Genomic DNA, 19099 nt, shown 5'->3' with positions numbered 1-19099 from the left:
GATTTCTTGCTCTCCCACGTCCTCTAATTATTCCATGGCCTCTCCCCATGGAACCACTATAACTTCCCTCATCGGGATTTCTTCTAGTATTCTGCATAGCCTGTAATGCTTGCTCATCGGTCTTGACCTCAGTCTTCACCTCAACTGATTGCCCAATCATTCTCTCTTCCTGGGACTGAAGAGATCCCATTAGTTTTACAGGAGTTAGTTTAGAAAGATCATAAGCAACCTCAATTGAGGGCACCACATAATCAAACTTGGATGTGAGACTCCTTAAAACCTTCTCTACTATCTTCTAATCTGTAATTTCTTCACCAAAGGCACGTTGCTGCCCTACTATTGCCATGACACGAGAGAAGTATTCTCCTACCATCTCTCCATCTTTCATTTGCAGATTCTCAAAATCTCTCCTCAAGCCTTGGAGTTTAACAGCTTGAACTTGAGAATCTCCTTGAAACTCCATTTTTAGGGTTTCCCATGACTCTTTAGCACTTGTTGATGAAGCAATGCGAGAGAACAGCTGATCATGCACCCCTTGCTGAATAAAAACCAAAGCTTTGGCATCCTTCTTCTTAGCTTCTTTATAGGTCGGTGAATTCCTGTTTGTTTCGGTGATACCCACTTCAATCATATCCCACAGATCTTTGGACATGAGGATAGTCTTCATACGAATGCTCCAATGTTCATAACCCTCCCCCTTAAAGACTGGAACAAAGGATTGGGATGGACTACCAGACACCTCACTCATGATACAATTGATAAACCAAACCCTACCCAGGAATTGATGTACAACCAATGCTCTGATACCACAATGTTGGTGATCAAGAGCTAATTAGTGAGACCAAAAGAATAGAATAAGAACAAGTAATATAAAGAAAGCTTTCAATCGTTTATTGCTTAATTGACAGAGTACATAAACTGGAAAACAAAGATGGCTTATATAGCCAAAACCCTAACGTTAACAAACTGGAAATCAGGAAAGAAACAAACAATACGCGTAACTAGGTCAATAACAAACTTATTGACAACGTTATGATTTATTGAATTTCAAATAACTTCACTGGATCTGGCCCATGCACTCCATCAGCCCATTAACTAACTTGTTTATCCCTTTTGTGAATTATCAACAACATTATCTACAAAAATAAACCTATTACAAAACAAATCATAAGCTGCAATATATACCAAATTAATAATTTGTTTAACATTTAGAAAGCTAAGACATTAATAAAAAAATGCACACCCAAACCACCATTAACCTTAATATGACAATACCCGCATGGGTCAAGAACGAAGACACGCTCTTGAATTGATCCCCTTGAAGCAGCCGGATGACAGCTTTGCACAATTTTTTATCCTTTCCAACAAATACTTGCATCGGATATCATTAACAAATGCGCATCTCTCTATTATTTATAAGAAATCAAACAAAGAAGTTTGAAATTAAACATTGAATAACAAAAACATTGGTGTCCGGTTTTCGTGTGTCCTATTAACAAGTGATAGAAAAGAACAGCTGCTTTTTAATTATATTAAACGGCTGAGATTGAATCTTGTTTGAGTTCGGATGGCTCAGATCAATTTACACTCTTCTGTTTGTAACCTATATATATAATTGCAACGGATAGGTATGTGATTTAGTTAATAGTGAATTTTGTGGTGCTGTCGTTTATTTTGTCAATTGAATGTTAAATGCTGTTTGATTTTTCAGAAATATAAATGATGGGTAGGTTTATTTTCTGAAGTTCAACCTGCTCGATAGTTTTAAGTTAACTGATCACATAATTGTAAATAATAGCATATTTCTGAATTGTTTCAACAAGAAACCGTTGTGTTTAAACAAATATAACGTTTAGTTTTAACGATGGCAAATCACATATAGTATATATTATATTTAGCAATTTTATTTGTGCTTTACCGACCGAATAAAAGCTGTTTAAATATGTTTTTTTTTCTATAAGTTATACGAGTGTCGTTAATATTCTATGTTTACTAATTTATTTTTTGGGTTTAGTGCTGGCACAGTTACGAGCCTATTTGTCGATACTATTCACGACGATTACCTATATGTTTTTGGGTTTAGTGTCGTCACCGTAACGAAGCCAACCCTGATGTAACGCCGGTGCCTTAACGGAGATGGACTTGAGTCGTTTGCTTATACATTGTTTTGTTTTGTTTTTTCTTTTCTTTTTCATATGTTAGACCACTGTTGTTAGGCTCAATGAAATGTCAAAACCGACAAACCCGGGCTGATATGTTGACAATATCAATGATAGAAACATGATGGGCCCTAAAACCTAACATAAAGTTAATTTACACCAAATTATTGCTGGTACTGCATCATTCTTCTTCAGATCAATATGTGTTTGGTGGATCATATATATATAAGAAAGTATACGGTGGTAGGTAAAGTGTTTCTTTTTAGAAAAAAATAACATTTCTTTTTAGAAAAAATAACAACTTAATAAATCTACTAGTGGACCATGTCAGAAGCTCATACACAATATAATGCACATGTATGCATTTATAGATAAAAACATAGTTAGTATTATTAAGTGAGAGAAGTGTCATGGAGGCAAAGGGTAGTAGATTGGGGACTTCAATTTTGGTGCCCAGTGTACAAGAACTTGCTAAGAAACACCCGATCAACGTTCCGTCCCGATATGTTCGGCATGATCAAGAACCTCAAGTCATACCTTCTTCCCTGCCTCAAGTACCTATCATTGATATGGAGCGGTTAGCATTTGAAGATTCGGGTGACTCCGAATTAGAAAAGCTACATCTTGCTTGTAAAGATTGGGGATTCTTTCAGGTAAATTAATTACAAGATCAGCGTGTCATGCATGCAATGTTATGAATCCAAGATCAGCGAATGTAGTTTTTAAAAGATTGAGTTTTGCAATTCAAAATGGGGTAGCAGCGCAGTTTCGATGTAATCACTACCTTGGTTATTTATTAATTATTTGTTCACATGAAAAAATTAATTACATAGTTCATATCAATTATCAAACATCTAGTTGAGTTTCTTAAAACATAATTGATCTATTGATAATAATTATTATTATTATTATTATTATAATAATAGGTAATAAACCATGGAGTGAGTTGTTCATTGGTGGAGAAAGTGAAGGAAGAAACACAAGAGTTCTTTAAGTTGCCAATTGAGGAGAAACAAAAGTTTTGGCAAACAACAGATGATGTTGAGGGATTCGGCCAAGCGTTTGTCGTGTCCGGGGAGCAAAAACTTGACTGGGCTGATATATTTTTCTTGGTCACACTGCCTCATCATAGTAGAAAGCCTCACTTATTTCCTAACCTACCTCTTCCATTTAGGTAATTTACTCCTCTTGTTGTATGTGTCAGGATCATGGGCACACTTAAATTGTTGCAATGAACATGACTTATTTAACCCACTTATCTAAACAAGTCGAATGGGTTGGCTTGACGTAAAAGGGTTGTAACATAGTTGTAAACAGGTAAAATGGGTTAGCGGGTTATGAATATGTTGTATTATAGTTGTAAATGATTTGAAACGTATCGGCCGGTCGAATTTTGTAAGAATACTTTTTATATTCTAAATTTAACAGGTCAGTTTGTTTATACTAGTCAAACAATATAAACCAAAAATTAATTATTTTTTAGTCATGAATTGTCGTCCCTGGATAAGATCTACATGTAAATTGTTGTAAAAGTCGAATTCCAAGGCCTTGGAATCAGCGATTACTCAGTCCTCGGACCTCCACCTTGGAGACTTTTTCAACTCGGCCACGATCAAACTCGGCCCTACTCGGGTCTACCTGGCCAACTTCAGTTTTGACTTTTTTTTAGTTAAAACTATTAAAAACAAGCTAAAAAACCTAATTCTATCACAAACATGATGAATTGTATCAAAATGTTATTTTAAACATGTATCATTTTGAATTATGCTTATTTTTCACAAGTATTATATTTATTTTGACATGAATTATGCTTCCTTTGACATATATATAATGTCTAATAATTAATTTTTATTATATTTATCATGTCCGAGTACTCCACGGGTACTTCCTCAAAGGGGGTCGGCCGCGTAGGGACCACCTAGCAACTTTTGCAACATTGGTTTACATACATGTTTTAGTTATTTGTACAACACATAAAGTGGTTCATATATAAACATTAGTGTTTGTTTTTCTAAAATAGGGACACCCTAGAAGAATATTCAAGAGAACTTAAGAACATTGCCATGAAAACTATGTTTTACATTGCAAAAGCATTGAAGATGGAACCTAAGGACTTGTTGGTAATGTTCGAGAACGGAATGCAATCAATGAGGATGAACTACTATCCGCCATGTCCACAACCCGACCAAGTCATCGGTCTCACCCCACACTCTGATGCGGTTGGGATAACCTTTCTTCTTGAACTAAATCAAGTCCAAGGTCTTCAAATTAGAAAAGATGGCGTGTGGATTCCAGTTACACCACTTCCTAATGCTTTCATTGTTAATATTGGAGAGATCCAAGAGGTTATTTATTTCTCGAATCATCACATTTTATTAATATAACATGATTTGATTTTATTTAAATTTAAAGAGATCGGTATGTTGCTTTCCAGATCGTAACAAATGGACAATATAAAAGCGTCGAGCATAGAGCGATTGTGAACTCGGAGAAAGAGAGGTTGTCTATAGCTACATTTCTCAACCCAAATATGGATGGTGTAATAGAACCAGCTCCGAGCCTAATAACACCTGAAACACCTCCAAAGTTTACTACGGTATCTGTTGCTGATTTTTTCAACAACTTATTCTCTAATGAACTTAAGAGAAAGACCAACCTTGAACAGTACTACATATAAAATTTGATATGTAACAACACAAAATATCATGTATCAAGTATCATGTATTTATGTCTTAGTTAATGATAATAATCGGTGTATGGATTGAGTGATATTTTAAAATTTTCAGAATTATCAATCAATGATCTGAATTACTGGTGGTAATTGTCTATCACATTGTATTTATTTATGTTTTTCAAGGTTTTATCAATTAACACATACTTATCTTATCTTTTGTGGTCACCTTCAAGCATTTGTCCATATCTTTCTTTAGTACATTTTATTAATAAAGTAATACTTGTATCACTTTTTTTTTCTTTTGTTCTTGAACTAAATCGACACACAAAATACATTTGCATTTTTCAATTTTATTTTTCTAACTTAAAATATAATAAAATTATTTGTAAATATTTTTTTCAATTACACTCATTTGGTAAAAAAAAAAATCTCCTTACATGGGCATACCCAAAATGGAGTATTGTGTGGGAGTACTCGCCGATTTATATGGAAGAAAATGGAAATGGAGACTTTGTAATTGAGCCCCCAATTTTGATACTCAATCATCCATCATCATATAATTTAGAGAAATATTTATCATGGAACATTAAAATATTGAAGCACAAAAAGCAAAAATATATAGTTAAGAGAGAGAATACAACGTAAGCACAAAAATTGAGAATGATTCGGATGAGTGTTAACAAACCCCGTCTAACACTTAGTGTTTGTAATTCTAGATGGTTTAGGAGACCCCTTTATACATGTACAGTAAAAACTCTATAAAATAATACGCTTGGGACCACCAAAATTTATTAATTAAAAAAGTTATTAATTAATCGATAAATTAATAATTATTAATTTATATATTAATTAATATTTTATTAATTTATAGTAGAATGTTCTGACTCGCCCAGAAGAAAATGTAGTTGCACAGTTGTTGAGTGATGAAGAAATTATTGAAAGCGTTATTGGAATTAATAAAGATGATATCGATGAAGAAGATGATGAAAGTTCTACAATGGAGCCCCCTTCGCGAAACGAAGCTATTAGAGCGGCAATCACATTGAACAATTTCTTGTTGAGCTATGAGAAAACAACACCAGAAATTCTTATCATGCTAAGGAAAAATTAGAGACGAGATTCAAGGGGAAATTGATTTCAACAAAAAACAAAAGACAATTGAGTCATTTTTCAAAAAACTTTCATAAATCATTCATGTAATATGCTATATATAAGGAATTATTAATTTATATTTTATATGGGGTCTAAATAAATTATCAAAAATGTATTATCTTATAATTTTAGCGAATTATTAATTTAGCACCCTATCCCCGAGTCAGGACTGGCAAAAAATATTATTTTAGAGAGTTTATTAAATAATCGAGTATTAATTTATCGAGTTTCTACTGTAGATGGTTTATTTAATTTTTTGTAAAACTAGATAACTCACAAGGGGGGCTGCGAGTTTAGCCACAAATTATAAACTCGTAATGGGAGGTAGCGAGTTTAAAGAGAATCTGACAAAACTTTTAAACTCGCAGGGGGGGAGGCAGCGAAATTTGAATACATCAAATCACTTTCAGAAATTACCCATATTTTTATCCCCGTATGTTTTAATATAGTATATGTTTGATATACTGAATTTTTCTCAACAAAGATTCTCACGATGAGATTATTGGGAAAAGAAAAAGATTTGGTCATGGGTTCTTGGAAAGCTTTTATGCATATAATTCGTTATATGTTTTAAATAAGTTCACCAACATAACATATCATTACACTACACCAACTGTTGGAGCTAGACATTATTTTCATATGTGTTCGGGATTTTTTGGTGCTCGATTTTTTCCAAAGCCAAATTTTCGGACCGGATGGGTCGGGTCAGGTCGGTCAGATAGATAAAATACAATATCACTATCATAACAAAAGCACGTCATCAACAATCAATAAATACAAGTCATATTATATAAAAAAGATATTATATATTATTATTGTTCTATAGACGCTTTCATGTTTTGAAAACGACTTATAACAACTTCAATCATGACTTAAAAAACCTCCTTTTCAATCACAACTTTTATTTAGATATTATGTTTAAAAACATTAACCGGTTATTATTGGTCCATTTATGAATAATTTTAGGTTTTTTTAATATATATCAGTTATTATCGGTTCATATATAATGTTTATTAGTTATTTTATAGTTATTTTAAAACTTTTTAGATTTTATAAAAAAAATATTGATTACTAATTTTTTTAATTATTAATGGGTTCTAATATCTTTTTAAAATGATACTAGTTTCACTCGTTAATTCGATACAATATGTTATATATAAAATCAAAAAGGACGACCGAACCCAATGGGCATTATGTGGCTCCGCCACTGACTATGATTTTTTTAACTGGACCTATATTTCATTCAACATCAACGTGGAGAATGATTTGATATATAAAACTTATGAAGGGAATAAAAAATATATGATTTGTGAATGGGTTGTAAGATTCCTACTCTAAACATATGCATGGAATAAAAATATGGGTAATTTCTGATTGTAATTTGATGTATTCAAACCTTGTCACCCCCTTACGAGTTTTAAAGTGTTGTCAGATTCTCTTTAAACTCACTGTCCTTCATTACAAGTTTATAATTTTTGATTAAACTCGCCCCCATTGCGAGATTATAATTTATAATTTGTGTCAGATTCTCTGTCCAAGTTTTGGCCTCACCTGTCTTTGACTAGTCTTTTGTCCAGATATATTAGTAATAGCCACCATTAACTATTATCTAATACAAGTAGACAGCCCGCATCACAAGACTTAATTCTGAATATTTTATTGTTTTTTTTTACCTTTCAAAAAATGTTTGTCTTTTTTGTTTTTTAATTGATGACAAATTTTGTTTAAAATTCTTTTAATTGGTTCAATGGTTTTTTTTGTTTTTTTCCTAGATTCTTAACAACCGTTCTTTTTTTGTTTTACTGAAATCGTTTTGATTTACCGTCACAATGTCCGGGGCTAAAAATGCTCGGATTTTAACGACTCATAGTGCAACTTGTAGCACCAACAACGCTTGGGTTTTACCACCTTCCGGGTTTTGCCAAACTTTATTTTAATTCCGATACTGTAACAAACGTAAACGAAATCTATGAAATTCGCGTTGACACATCGTCGAAAAGCTCGGTTTTTTACCAGCGCCCCAGTTTTACCAACTCACCACCATAAACGCCCGAATACGAGTCGACTCGACGTTTCGTACAGAAGTAAAGTAGACATGTCGCTGCCATAAGATTCACTTTTGATTATTTTACCTTTTTTTTCTTTCAAAATCATCATCATCATCATCGTACTCAGTATATCCCACCAATAGCAATGCTATGGTAGGGTCTGAGGAGGGTAAGATGTAGACAACCTTATTTTTCTTTCAAAATATGTTTGTTTTTTTGTTTTTTAATTTGTGCTAAGTTTTGCTCTTAATTTTTTTATTGGTTAAATGTTTTTTCTTTTTGTTTTTTTCTACGTTCGTAACAGACATTATGTTTTTTTCTACTGAAATCATGTTGATTTGCCGCCGCAATGTCCGGGGCTAACAATGCTTGGGTTTTACCGACTCATCACGCAACGTCAAGTACCGACAACGCTCGGGTTTTACCAACGCCCGGGTTTTGTCAAACTTTATTTTAGTTCCAATACTGTAACAAATGTAAGCGAAAACTATGAAATTCGCGTTGACCCAACGCCGAAAAGCTCGGTTTTTTACCAGCGCCCAATTTTACCGACTCGCCACCACAAATGTCGGAATATGGGTCAAGTCGGCGTTTCGATGATCAACTTTTACCAACGCTCGGGTTTACCGACCAAGTAAACATTGCTTTAAATATGGTAAGGAAAAAAAGTATAGTATGTTATACGAGTGTTCTAGAGTCACTGCCTCAGCGTCAGGGACCGACCGTGACGTCACCCCATTCACTCACCTTACTTTTTGTTTTTTTTTTGTTTTCGTTTTGTTTTAGTTCCAGTACCATAACGAACGCAGTTAATGCTGACTAAATTCACATTGACTAGCTGCTGTCGTCCAAGACCAACCGACACTACCCCATTGGACTACCTCAACTTTTATTCTTATCTTTTTGTTTTAATTTTGTTTTAGTTCCAACACTGTAATGGTCGTAGGTACTATTGACTGAATTCGCGTTGATTCGTCATTGCAGCACTCGGGTTTTGCTAACCGATTTTACCGCGCAGCGCACAGGTAAGTTACTAGTTACAAGTAAATGTAAGTCAACATGGATTGAACTTTTGGTAAATGTAAGCCCAGTGGCTCGTAATTAAAAGGGTGGTCAAAGCGTAGGTGTTTTCTAGTGTCCCACACGGGTCGAACTGTCGAACCGACATAGGCGTTGTACTTATAGTGTGTGGGGTTACTCCAATCTATGGCCCATCATCGCTTTTATCCCTATAGGAAATCGAAGACTCATTTGGCTCGATAGTCGGCTCCAATCCCCCTGGTGTCCAGTTCTCAGGGCTTAGGATAAGCTTGTTGAGCCTGATGGTTCTGGATGGTCCAGCTCCTGGCATGGAAGGTGCATCGGTTAATGTTATAAGAGTCAATATTATTGCTTAAGCCCATACGTACGATTTTCCTTTCTTTTTGCCTGAACGGCTCGTAATCAATGTTGGACGTAATTTCATACTCCAAGTCACAATACAGTGAACTTGAAGGACCAATTGACAAGTAGGGGTCCAATTGATGACAAGTATGTCATAGTGGTTATGTTTCATAATTGTTATCTATGTTACATATAAAACATTTTAAATGGACATAGTTGTCATTTTACACTTTTAATATCCCGTTAAAATCAATGAGGGAGACGTCGTTATATTTATGACCTCCGACCGGCGAACCCTATTAACTGCTCTCCTGCGAATTCAATTCCACAGACATACCAGTTCCTCAATTAAACCCTCCAGTTCCTCAATTAAACCTACCAGATCCTCAATTAAGTGAACGGTTACCACGCGATTTAATTTTTCCGACCTAATGACGGTGACCGTTCAAGAGGTGGTGCTCTTAATTAACACTCCGCTCAATCTTCTCTAGATCAACCAGAGTCAGTCAAGCAGTCACCAACCCTAGCAACCCATTTTATTTTGATTGTACTTCTGTAAAGTTAGCTGGTTATTGATTTTGGGTGAATTATAGTTTTGATTTTGCTTGTTTTGCAATGGATACTTTAGACATGGCATCTATTCTTGGGTTGCCTCTTACTCTAGCTACCAGGCTCTCTCTTAATAGGGTTCAGTTTCTTTGATTTCCTGTGATCAGTTTAGGTGTTTATAGTTAAATAAAAATGTAATGATTGTTAGTTTTTTTATTCCGCGGTGGTGACAGATTTTGTTTCCACAAATGTGCAAATCTTAGTGGGTACTTTATTTGGTCAAATATGTAATGCCAACTTACTATTTGTAAATCTTTAGTTTTGATTATTGCTATTTGTTTTTTATTTAGGCATAATCAGGTTTTCGTATTTATTGCTGTATTGCATTAAATTATTTCTTTAGGTGTGGTGTACTATTTTTCTGCAGCTGGAATTTACAATCAAGTCTCCTTCTCGAGCCTCATTTAGAGGCATTCTATTGAACTATAGCGCTTAATTTGTGGCTGCATGTTACCTTTACCCGGCATGTCTTGGCTAGCAAGTTAGGTTTGTCTATATAAACCAAGTCATGGTTAGGCATTATAAAGTGTGTGAGATACAACCGAGTTAGGGTTAATCTAGAGACACACACGAGATGTAACAAAGTTAGGGTTTATCAACAGTCAAAACGAGTTAGGGTGTGGAGTAGTAATCAGTTTTTTGAGTTACATTTTCTGATTAATATAAACGGGCGTTATTCGTTAGTTCGTGTTTTATTATCGATCCGGGACTTGAATCAAAAGGATGGGCCAAGGCATGGGTGTTTGCTAAATCTGTCTCTATACTCCTCCACAAAATATTCTGAAAATTCGAGTTTTAGACAGTATATGAAATTAATTTATTTAGTCCGATATGAATCTAAAATACCTATCAGCAGTATACCTTTAGTTAACCTTCATAATGTTTTAAGTTAAGTGCCATTTTAGTACCTGTGGTTTGTCCAATTATGCAACTTTAGTACCGTCTTTGAATTTTTTGCAAATGGCTACCTCACTTTTTTAAAACTTGCAATTTTAATACTTTTTTCTAACCCCATCTATTTTTTCGTTTAGTTAAGGGTAAATTCGTAATTTCGATTTTTTTTTTATTTTCTATTTTGAGCTAAATGTCATTTTCATACATGTGGTTTGTTCAATTATGCAACTCAGTACCTTTTTTGAATTTATTGCAACTTGATACTTTGATTAGTTTGGATAGATAGACAAACCAAAAGAGACGTTACATAAAAGATAACTAAATACATGATTGAAGATGAAAAACAACCTTGAAATATATAACATATTTTTTAGCCTTTTTTCTTGGTTGCCAATTTACTTCTAGTAGCTCAAGATCCAAGTTCATCTTAGCTATTTTTCTTGCATTTTCTTTATGTGCATTGATTTTTTTTTTCAAAAGTTCGGGTATGATAACAGTTGATCTTTAACACATCGAAGGATCAAGCCAAATTACAATCACACAACTTCACACCTCTTAGTATAACATCAATTGGACTTGTAGATGAATGACAGTTGATGAATCATATGGAAAAACAATATATCGTAATTTATTGAACTTGAAGATGAACAATGGTTAGGGTTTGAAGGATCAATGAGTGCAGGGAGGGGAGTTTATATGTTCATTTAAGGTTAGAGATGATCTTTTAATTGTAATATGTAATGCATCTCTTGGTTTGTCTGTCGATCCAAAACTAATCAAAGTATCTAGTTACAATAAATTAAAAAAAGTTACTAAAATTGCGTAATTGAACAAGCAAGGTATGAAAATGACACTTAGCTAAAAGAGAAAATAAATAAAATAATCGAAATTACTAATTTGCCCCTACCTTCACTGACAAAATAAACGGAGTTAGAAAAAAGTAGTAAAATTGCAAGTTTTAGAAAAGTAAGGTAGCTATTTGCAATAAATTCAAAGATAATACTAAAGTTGATTGGACAAACCACAGATACTAAAATGGCACTTAACTTTAATGTTTTTTTGTAAACCACATGAGTAAATTGATTAACAAGATCTTCCTCCAAGTCCAACACCTAAGTCAAGGAGTTTGTCCAAGCCTCAAAATTTTGAGTCACACCGACTCACTACCACATCTTTTGAACACCTAGTCACTCCATCCCTTCCGCTCGATAGTCTGCATATTCGCTTTGGTGTCATAAGAGTTGTCCTTACCTTCCATGGTAGAAAAGGTTCATCGGCTCCAATACCAATTAGCGGGAGGGGCTGGACTGAAGGCCGTAAATAAAAGAAAATACTCATAAAAAATATGTAAAATAATGCAAGAGAACTTGAGAGTGAATTAGCAAGAAATATAGAAAGAAATTTTTATTTTTTTCCCATGATGAATTACAAATGAGGGCTGAGCCTTCCTTATACAGGCAAGGAAAATACAACTTACATAAGTGTCTGCATCACTTTACGAGTAGTTAAGCATACATTAGACTATACGTTGTCGTCCGCTAGTGGAGCGCAGGGGTGGCGTGAGCCACGTAGGCCACGCACACCGCAACGAGTGCCCACAAGCGCAGCCGTGAGCTGGCTCGCATTGGTAAAGTGAACGTTGAATGGGGAATTCTTTGGGGGTGGGCGTGGAATGATCGTTGGGGAATTAAAAAAAATAACTTTCTATATTAACCAATAACAATGCAAACTTTCATGTATAAAAAAAAAACTACAAAAAAAACTCACCCGTTCTATTCATTTTTCTCCAATACACCCAATTATAAACCAAAAATGCAATAGAATTGCTTTTCTTCGCCCGACTCTTCAGAGGAAGACTACCTTATTTTTTAAGTTGAAAGGATAATGGTTAACCTGTTGTTTGAACGGTTTCAAGGGCGACAAAGGCTAACAAAACAATCACCTCTACTTCGTTATCAAGTGAGCGCAAATGAAACTTTGGTATGTCACAATTTTAGCCCACGTCCCTTTTATGAAGAACATCATTTTAGGCGTCAGTTTCGAATGAGTAGACAACTATTCATGCGTTTATTAAAGGATTTGACGAATCGGTATCCTTTTTTCCAACAAAAACTAGATGCAAGAAGTAGACCCAATTTCACGACTATGCAAAAATGTACAGCTGTTATTCGTCAACTAGCGTATGGAATTTCGTCCAATGGATGAATACCTAGAAACGTCTTAAAATTTGCACGAGACTCACTTCATTTTTTTCTGTCAAGGTATACATTATACACATATGTCCCGTTTAGTTATATTTTATATTGTTCAAGGTTTGCTTGACAATGTTTATACATAGGGATCATATCGATTTACTCACAGAGATATTTGCGCAATCCAACTTTGTATGATATCCAGCGCATATACAAGGTGCGCGGTGAAAAACATGATTTCGTCAGAATGCTCGTTAGCATAGATTGTACGCATGTTGGGTAGGATATGTGTCCTATGGCCTGGCCTGGCAAGGTCAGTTCCACCGAGGTGATCACCCTGACCCCAGTATTATACTTGAGGCGGTGGCCTCCCAAGATCTTTGGTTCCAGCATGCATCTTTTGGTGCTACCGTTTCAAATAACGACATAAATGTTATCGAACAGTCACCAATATTCAATGACATTATTGACGGAGTTGAGCTGGCCCAATTGTTTTATGCGAATGAGGTACAATTCAAACATGGCTACTACCTAATTGATGGCATTTACAACGAATGATCGACGCTTGTTCAATCTTATGCATCTCCAGTTGAAGACAAATAAAAGTACTTTGTGAATAAGCAAGAATCGGCACGAAAAGATATTGAAAGGGCGTTTGGAGTTCTAAAGAAAACATCCATTTAATTTTGAGGCTACTAAGGATTTGGTCATGGAAGAAAATAATGGATGTCGTTTACACTTGTATAATCCTTCATAGCATGGTTCTTGAGGATCAAGGTATGGCTATTTGTCAAAACTACCAAGGGTGACGTCTCATGACCCGAATCGACAATCACTAAAGATGAAAAACTCCAAATCGTCATATATATCTAGAACCTTGAGGTCCACGGAAACCTTCTTCATGAGTTGGTCGAGCATTTGTGGGCGAGACGGCCCGATAATCTTGTACTAAACTAGTGTTATCTGTTGCTTTTAATATTTTTATTTTAATGTGATATTAGTTAGTTCCCAAATTTAAAAGAAAAAATTAAATAAATAAGCCGAATGGTCACTCACACATGTGACTCTTACAACGGATGGTCACCCACCGGTGACTTACAACCGGTTATTTCACCCCTTGTGACTCGTACAACCGAATGGTCACTCCCGCCTGTAACTCTTACAACGAATGGTCACACCAGGATGGTCACCCACCGATGGCTCTTACAACCGGTTATTTTCAACCTTAGTGACTCTTACAACCGAATGGTCACTCACACATGTAGCTCTTGCAACGGGTGGTCACACACTAATCCTCTATTCCAGTCACATATCTGTGACTAACATTATTTCATCTGATGTGTGAAATCATTAATTTATCATATTAGTCTCAAAATATACTCGACCATATATTTTACTATATCCACGTACTCTTCTTTACTTTGAAAATGGTTATGATAAACCCCAGAACACATTGGTACTGTATGTTTACTACCACATTGGCCAAGTGCAATAGTCCACATACCATACATATGTGTTCTAGTTATTACCACATCATATCCCAAGTAACGAGTTTTAGTTCAGATATCGTTTTTAATACACCTGATATGATCATACCACATTAGGTGAACAATAGGTTTATCAACACCTTGTAGGTATGCTTCTAATTTGTTCACTACACGGAAGTATATAACCTTCATATCTTATATATTAAATTCATACTTTTCTTTTAACATCATGAGAAATTGTTTTATAATTATTTCTTATCGGAATTAGGGATAAAGTCTTGAACCGAACACATTCATCTTTAACCTTTAGCTCTGATTACCAACTTGTAATACCCTTAAATAGACAAAAATATACATCTATATTAAACTTGACCAACATAAGTGGCGGAAACTTAACAACGTTTAACCTCCATAAATTTAGTATTAAGCTTAACAAAATGCGGAAGCAATGAAGACGAGTCTTATGTTCGGTTCGCATCATGACATGATCTTCTTCCAGTACCATAAGCTTTTAGTTACCTGATAGTTACCACCATAAACATTTAGTAACTTACTATATAAACGAGTCGTCAACTCCGAAGTGTGAAATAGTAAAATCGTAAAATTTGTCTGTCGCGTAGCGCAACGAATTTTGGCACCAAATTAACCTTCGTGTAGCATGAAGGCTGATGAGTTGACTTGGGTCGGATAACCATCTCCCTCGCGTTGTAGGTGCCCATTGACCATTGTTGCACTCCACCGAAGTTAGCAAATGTCTAGATTTGCAGTTCCTTAATATTAGCAGGTATCTAGATTTGCACCCCTCTTATATTAATAAGTGTCTATGTTGCACTCCACTGAAGTTAGCAAGTGCCTAGTTTTGCACTCCTCTAATATTAGCAAGTGTCCAGTTTTACACCCCTCTTATATTAGCAAGTGTCTATGCTGCAATCCACTTAAGTTAACATGTGTCTAGATTTGCACTCCTCTAATATTAGCAGGTGTCCAGTTTTACAACCCTTTGATATTAGCAAGTGCTACGCTGCAATCCACTTAAGTTAACATGTGTCTAGATTTGCACTACTCTAATATTAGCAGGTGTCCAGTTTTACAGCCCTCTTATATTAGCAAGTGTTTATGCTGCAATCCACTTAAGTAGGTGTCTAGATTTACACTCTAATATTAGCAGGTGTCCAGATCTACGCCCTCTTATATTAGCAAGTGTCTATGCTGCAATCCACTTAAGTTAACAGGTGTCTAGATTTGCACTCGTCTAATATTAGTAGGTATCTAGATCTACACCCCTCTTATATTAACAAATTCTTGTTTTCTTTCCATTCTTAATTCCGGTTTCTAACCCGAATTTGGTCCGTCAAAGGTATTTCTGTCATTAATATATTCTATTTACTTCAAGTAAAAACTCTTATTTTTGTCCAAGCATAAGATACTTTATGGTTGGTATATAATCACACCTCGGCCTCTACCACACCATGGTCTTGTATACCTTGGTTTATAGACCATAGACGACCCGTTTGATACGCTTTTGTGATATCCATCACTTGTGAATAAATCCGACGTCATAATTTAATTCCTCCATGGTCATAGCCATGTTTCATATACTTAGGACGTCACCTTCGTCTCTATGACTTTATAAGTCATTTACACGTCGGTTTTGACAAGTCCTTTATTTAAATCGTTAAAACTTATTTTTTTTTTATTATTCGAACCAATAATCAAACTTCTTCCAATCATTATGTCAAGATACCTAAATCGATATAATTCCATAACATAATAAAACGCAACATCTGGTCATGTACCTTAAAGCTTTCCTTTTTGTTTTGTGTCCCGTCTGGTTCGATCTTCCGGATTGCCAAGCAAGTTGCCTATAAATCACAACCTAGTTATTCATGAGGATATTGTTCCTTCTTATATCCTACTTATTAACATATGCCAACATTATCCAAAGAGTTCATATCAACCTCCTTATGGCACACTATACATCATATTTCTCATTCAAGCATTTCATTAAACACCTTGTAGGCATGATTTATAAGTTGTACATTTAGTTAAATTTCATAACTTTCTATCACTTCATATAATCCTAATTTCATTCAATCTCATAAACAATCAATTTTTATGTAAAAGCCAATTCAATCAAGGCTAATACACCACCTATTGTTCATGAAATTGGGGTTCTTCACATTAAGGTTAAACCCATTTCATAGTAGACTTGAACATTAACAAACAAGTAATTTATGCTATACTTCACAATATCAACATTTATAATGAATTTAAGCATTCATATACTATCAATTTCATCATATGATCATAATCCATTTACTAAATTACAAGTATTCTACTAGTCAACTTTCACTACTGTCATTAAATATGGTTTCAAGACATACCTTTATAGTCACCAAGTTGAGATAATCACCAATTTACCCACATGCAAGGGTTTCGTCATTAATTAGTCTGTCAATTTGGGGAATTATCTCCATAAGGGTTTTCCGTCTTTTCATCCTGATCGACACACACACACACATTTGTATTTTTCCCCCAGGTTTTATATTAGTTCTAGTTTGCTCATGTACACAATCAGCCTTTGTACTTTAGTTAGTTATTTAAAAACCTCATTACACTTTAATATAGTTAACCAAGTTAAATTCTTAGTTGTTACCATTTTTTTTTGCCAAATGACACGTAATACATTTATACGTTCGCGTATAATATTTTCGGGGTGTTACAACAGCTTCAGCGACAACACATAGACTTATCTTAAGCACGCTATTAGCACACTATTAAACGAGATACATAAATATTAAATAACTTCTTCCGTAGATTAGTCTTGAAATATTATTTCTGTAGATTAGTTTTGAGGAATATTTTGTAGTTCAAGAGGGACCTTTCCTTCAGAGCTTGATCTGTAGTTACTTCCACGACTTATTTAGGAATATTTTTTTCTTTTAGGGCGCGTTCGTTTCACGGACTTTTTTAAAGAATTTGGAATTAGAATGAAATGTTTGAGAATCCCTATCATGTGTTTGGTTGGTTAATATGTATTGGAATTGGAATCTTCTTCATTCTCGGGTTTTTTTTTTAAGAACGAGGGCAAAGACGGAAACGTTTTAGTTTTTTTACATTTTTCGTTTTTGATTTATATTTTGAGTTATGATTTTTTTATTAATTTTTTCGAATTTATTTTGGAGGGGTTTTTATTATCAAAAACGAAAAATGTAAAAAAACTAAAACGTTTCCGTCTTTGCCCTCGTTCTTCAAAAAAAAACGACCCGAAACCCGTTTTGACCCATTCCGACCCGGACCCGTTCTGACCCGAACCAAAACAACCCTTTTTTTAGTTGAGCCGTTCCAACTCATGGCCCGTTTCGACCCAACCCAACCCAGCCCAACCCATTTGCCACCCCTAGCACTGATTAAGGTTAATAAAACGATCCTTTATTTTCCATAACAATCCTTATAAAATAGATGGGATTTTAAAATCCCATGAAATATGGGATTTGATGGGATTTTGTTTCCATTCTCATTCTTTCATTTAATAAAACGAACATATCAATTTATGGGATCTAAAATCCCATACCTTAAAATTCCTTTCAAATCCTTGAAACAGGATCTTAAATTCTTGTGAAAAGGAGCTTGGTTAGGACTGGAAGTGCCAATCTATGCTATTATGAAAACTGTGGGTAAGATGTGGTGGTGCTGAGCCATGTTGGTTTCTTGCTATTTATAGGCCTTTGGTCTGGATAAGAAATCTACAAGAATATTTTCTTTTCGTTTGATATGTTTGACAATAAACATCCATTATGAGATCCAGTTAGCCCATTGTAACAACTGTGATTCAGGGAGCACTTTTCTTTTGAATTGAATGTGCTATTTGTTAACAATAATATTAATAAACAAACAAAAATTAATAATACATAATGATTTGAGAATTGAAGGGATATTATTAGTTTGACCATCATTATTGCGGTTGATAATCAGTTGGAAAGCTTTGAGGTCGTTTTAGGGTTTAGATTATTTTATTTATTAGTTATTATTTAATGATATTATTACATTTACTATTTGTAAATAATATAACTAGAGAGTATAAACAAATAAAAATAATTATGATATTTAAATAAATAAGATAGGTATTATATAAATTTATTAAGGGGAACTAAGTTTTGATCAGTGAACAAAGTTCGGTTTATTTTAACATACGACGAATTTATATACAAGTTTATTGGAATTCCCAATTATATATAAATGTATATATAAAATATATCTATGTGTGAATATATTTGTATATGATGCGTTGTTGTCGAGAAAAGGCGTAAACATCCGGAAAATAATAGCTTAGGTTCGGTTTTTAACAAAATAAAGTTTATTGGTTAATATATTATTATTAAAAAGTTTAAAATAAAAGAAATACAAAAATAACAAGCAAAACCGGGTTCCGGGGAAACTCGAAGGTTTGGTTTCGCTAAAATAATGTTTCTTTACTATTATAATACATAGAATTTGATTT

General features: G+C 34.4%; 2 protein-coding genes across 2 annotated transcripts; one reads left to right on the top strand and one right to left on the bottom strand.

Annotated features, from left to right (window-relative positions):
- Positions 1-295: 295 nt before the first annotated feature.
- LOC143575368 (uncharacterized) lies at positions 296-748 on the bottom strand. The gene has a single exon (XM_077059771.1). It carries the CDS (start codon positions 746-748, stop codon positions 296-298), a length of 453 nt encoding a protein of 150 aa, XP_076915886.1.
- A 1806-nt stretch (positions 749-2554) lies between these two features.
- LOC143574619 (oxoglutarate-dependent flavonoid 7-O-demethylase 1-like) lies at positions 2555-4882 on the top strand. Its single transcript, XM_077059201.1, has 4 exons — positions 2555-2812; positions 3086-3333; positions 4180-4504; positions 4594-4882. Exons 1-4 carry the CDS (start codon positions 2570-2572, stop codon positions 4834-4836), a joined length of 1059 nt encoding a protein of 352 aa, XP_076915316.1. The 5' UTR covers positions 2555-2569; the 3' UTR covers positions 4837-4882.
- Positions 4883-19099: the final 14217 nt, after the last annotated feature.

This window comes from Bidens hawaiensis, unplaced genomic scaffold (assembly GCF_021521415.1).
Source record: "Bidens hawaiensis isolate Kalapana, Puna unplaced genomic scaffold, B.hawaiensis_p1.1 tig00001412_1, whole genome shotgun sequence".
Lineage (NCBI taxonomy): Eukaryota > Viridiplantae > Streptophyta > Magnoliopsida > Asterales > Asteraceae > Bidens > Bidens hawaiensis.
This window is presented reverse-complemented; position numbering and strand designations above follow the sequence as displayed.

Excerpts from the sequence above, each read along its gene's own strand:
- LOC143575368 (XM_077059771.1), bottom strand. The coding sequence starts at position 748 with ATGAGTGAGGTGTCTGGTAGTCCATCCCAATCCTTTGTTCCAGTCTTT.
- LOC143574619 (XM_077059201.1), top strand. The coding sequence starts at position 2,570 with ATGGAGGCAAAGGGTAGTAGATTGGGGACTTCAATTTTGGTGCCCAGT. Across the intron at positions 2,813-3,085 it reads AAGATTGGGGATTCTTTCAG|GTAATAAACCATGGAGTGAG; the intron begins GTAAATTAATTA and ends TTATAATAATAG. Across the intron at positions 4,505-4,593 it reads ATATTGGAGAGATCCAAGAG|ATCGTAACAAATGGACAATA; the intron begins GTTATTTATTTC and ends GTTGCTTTCCAG.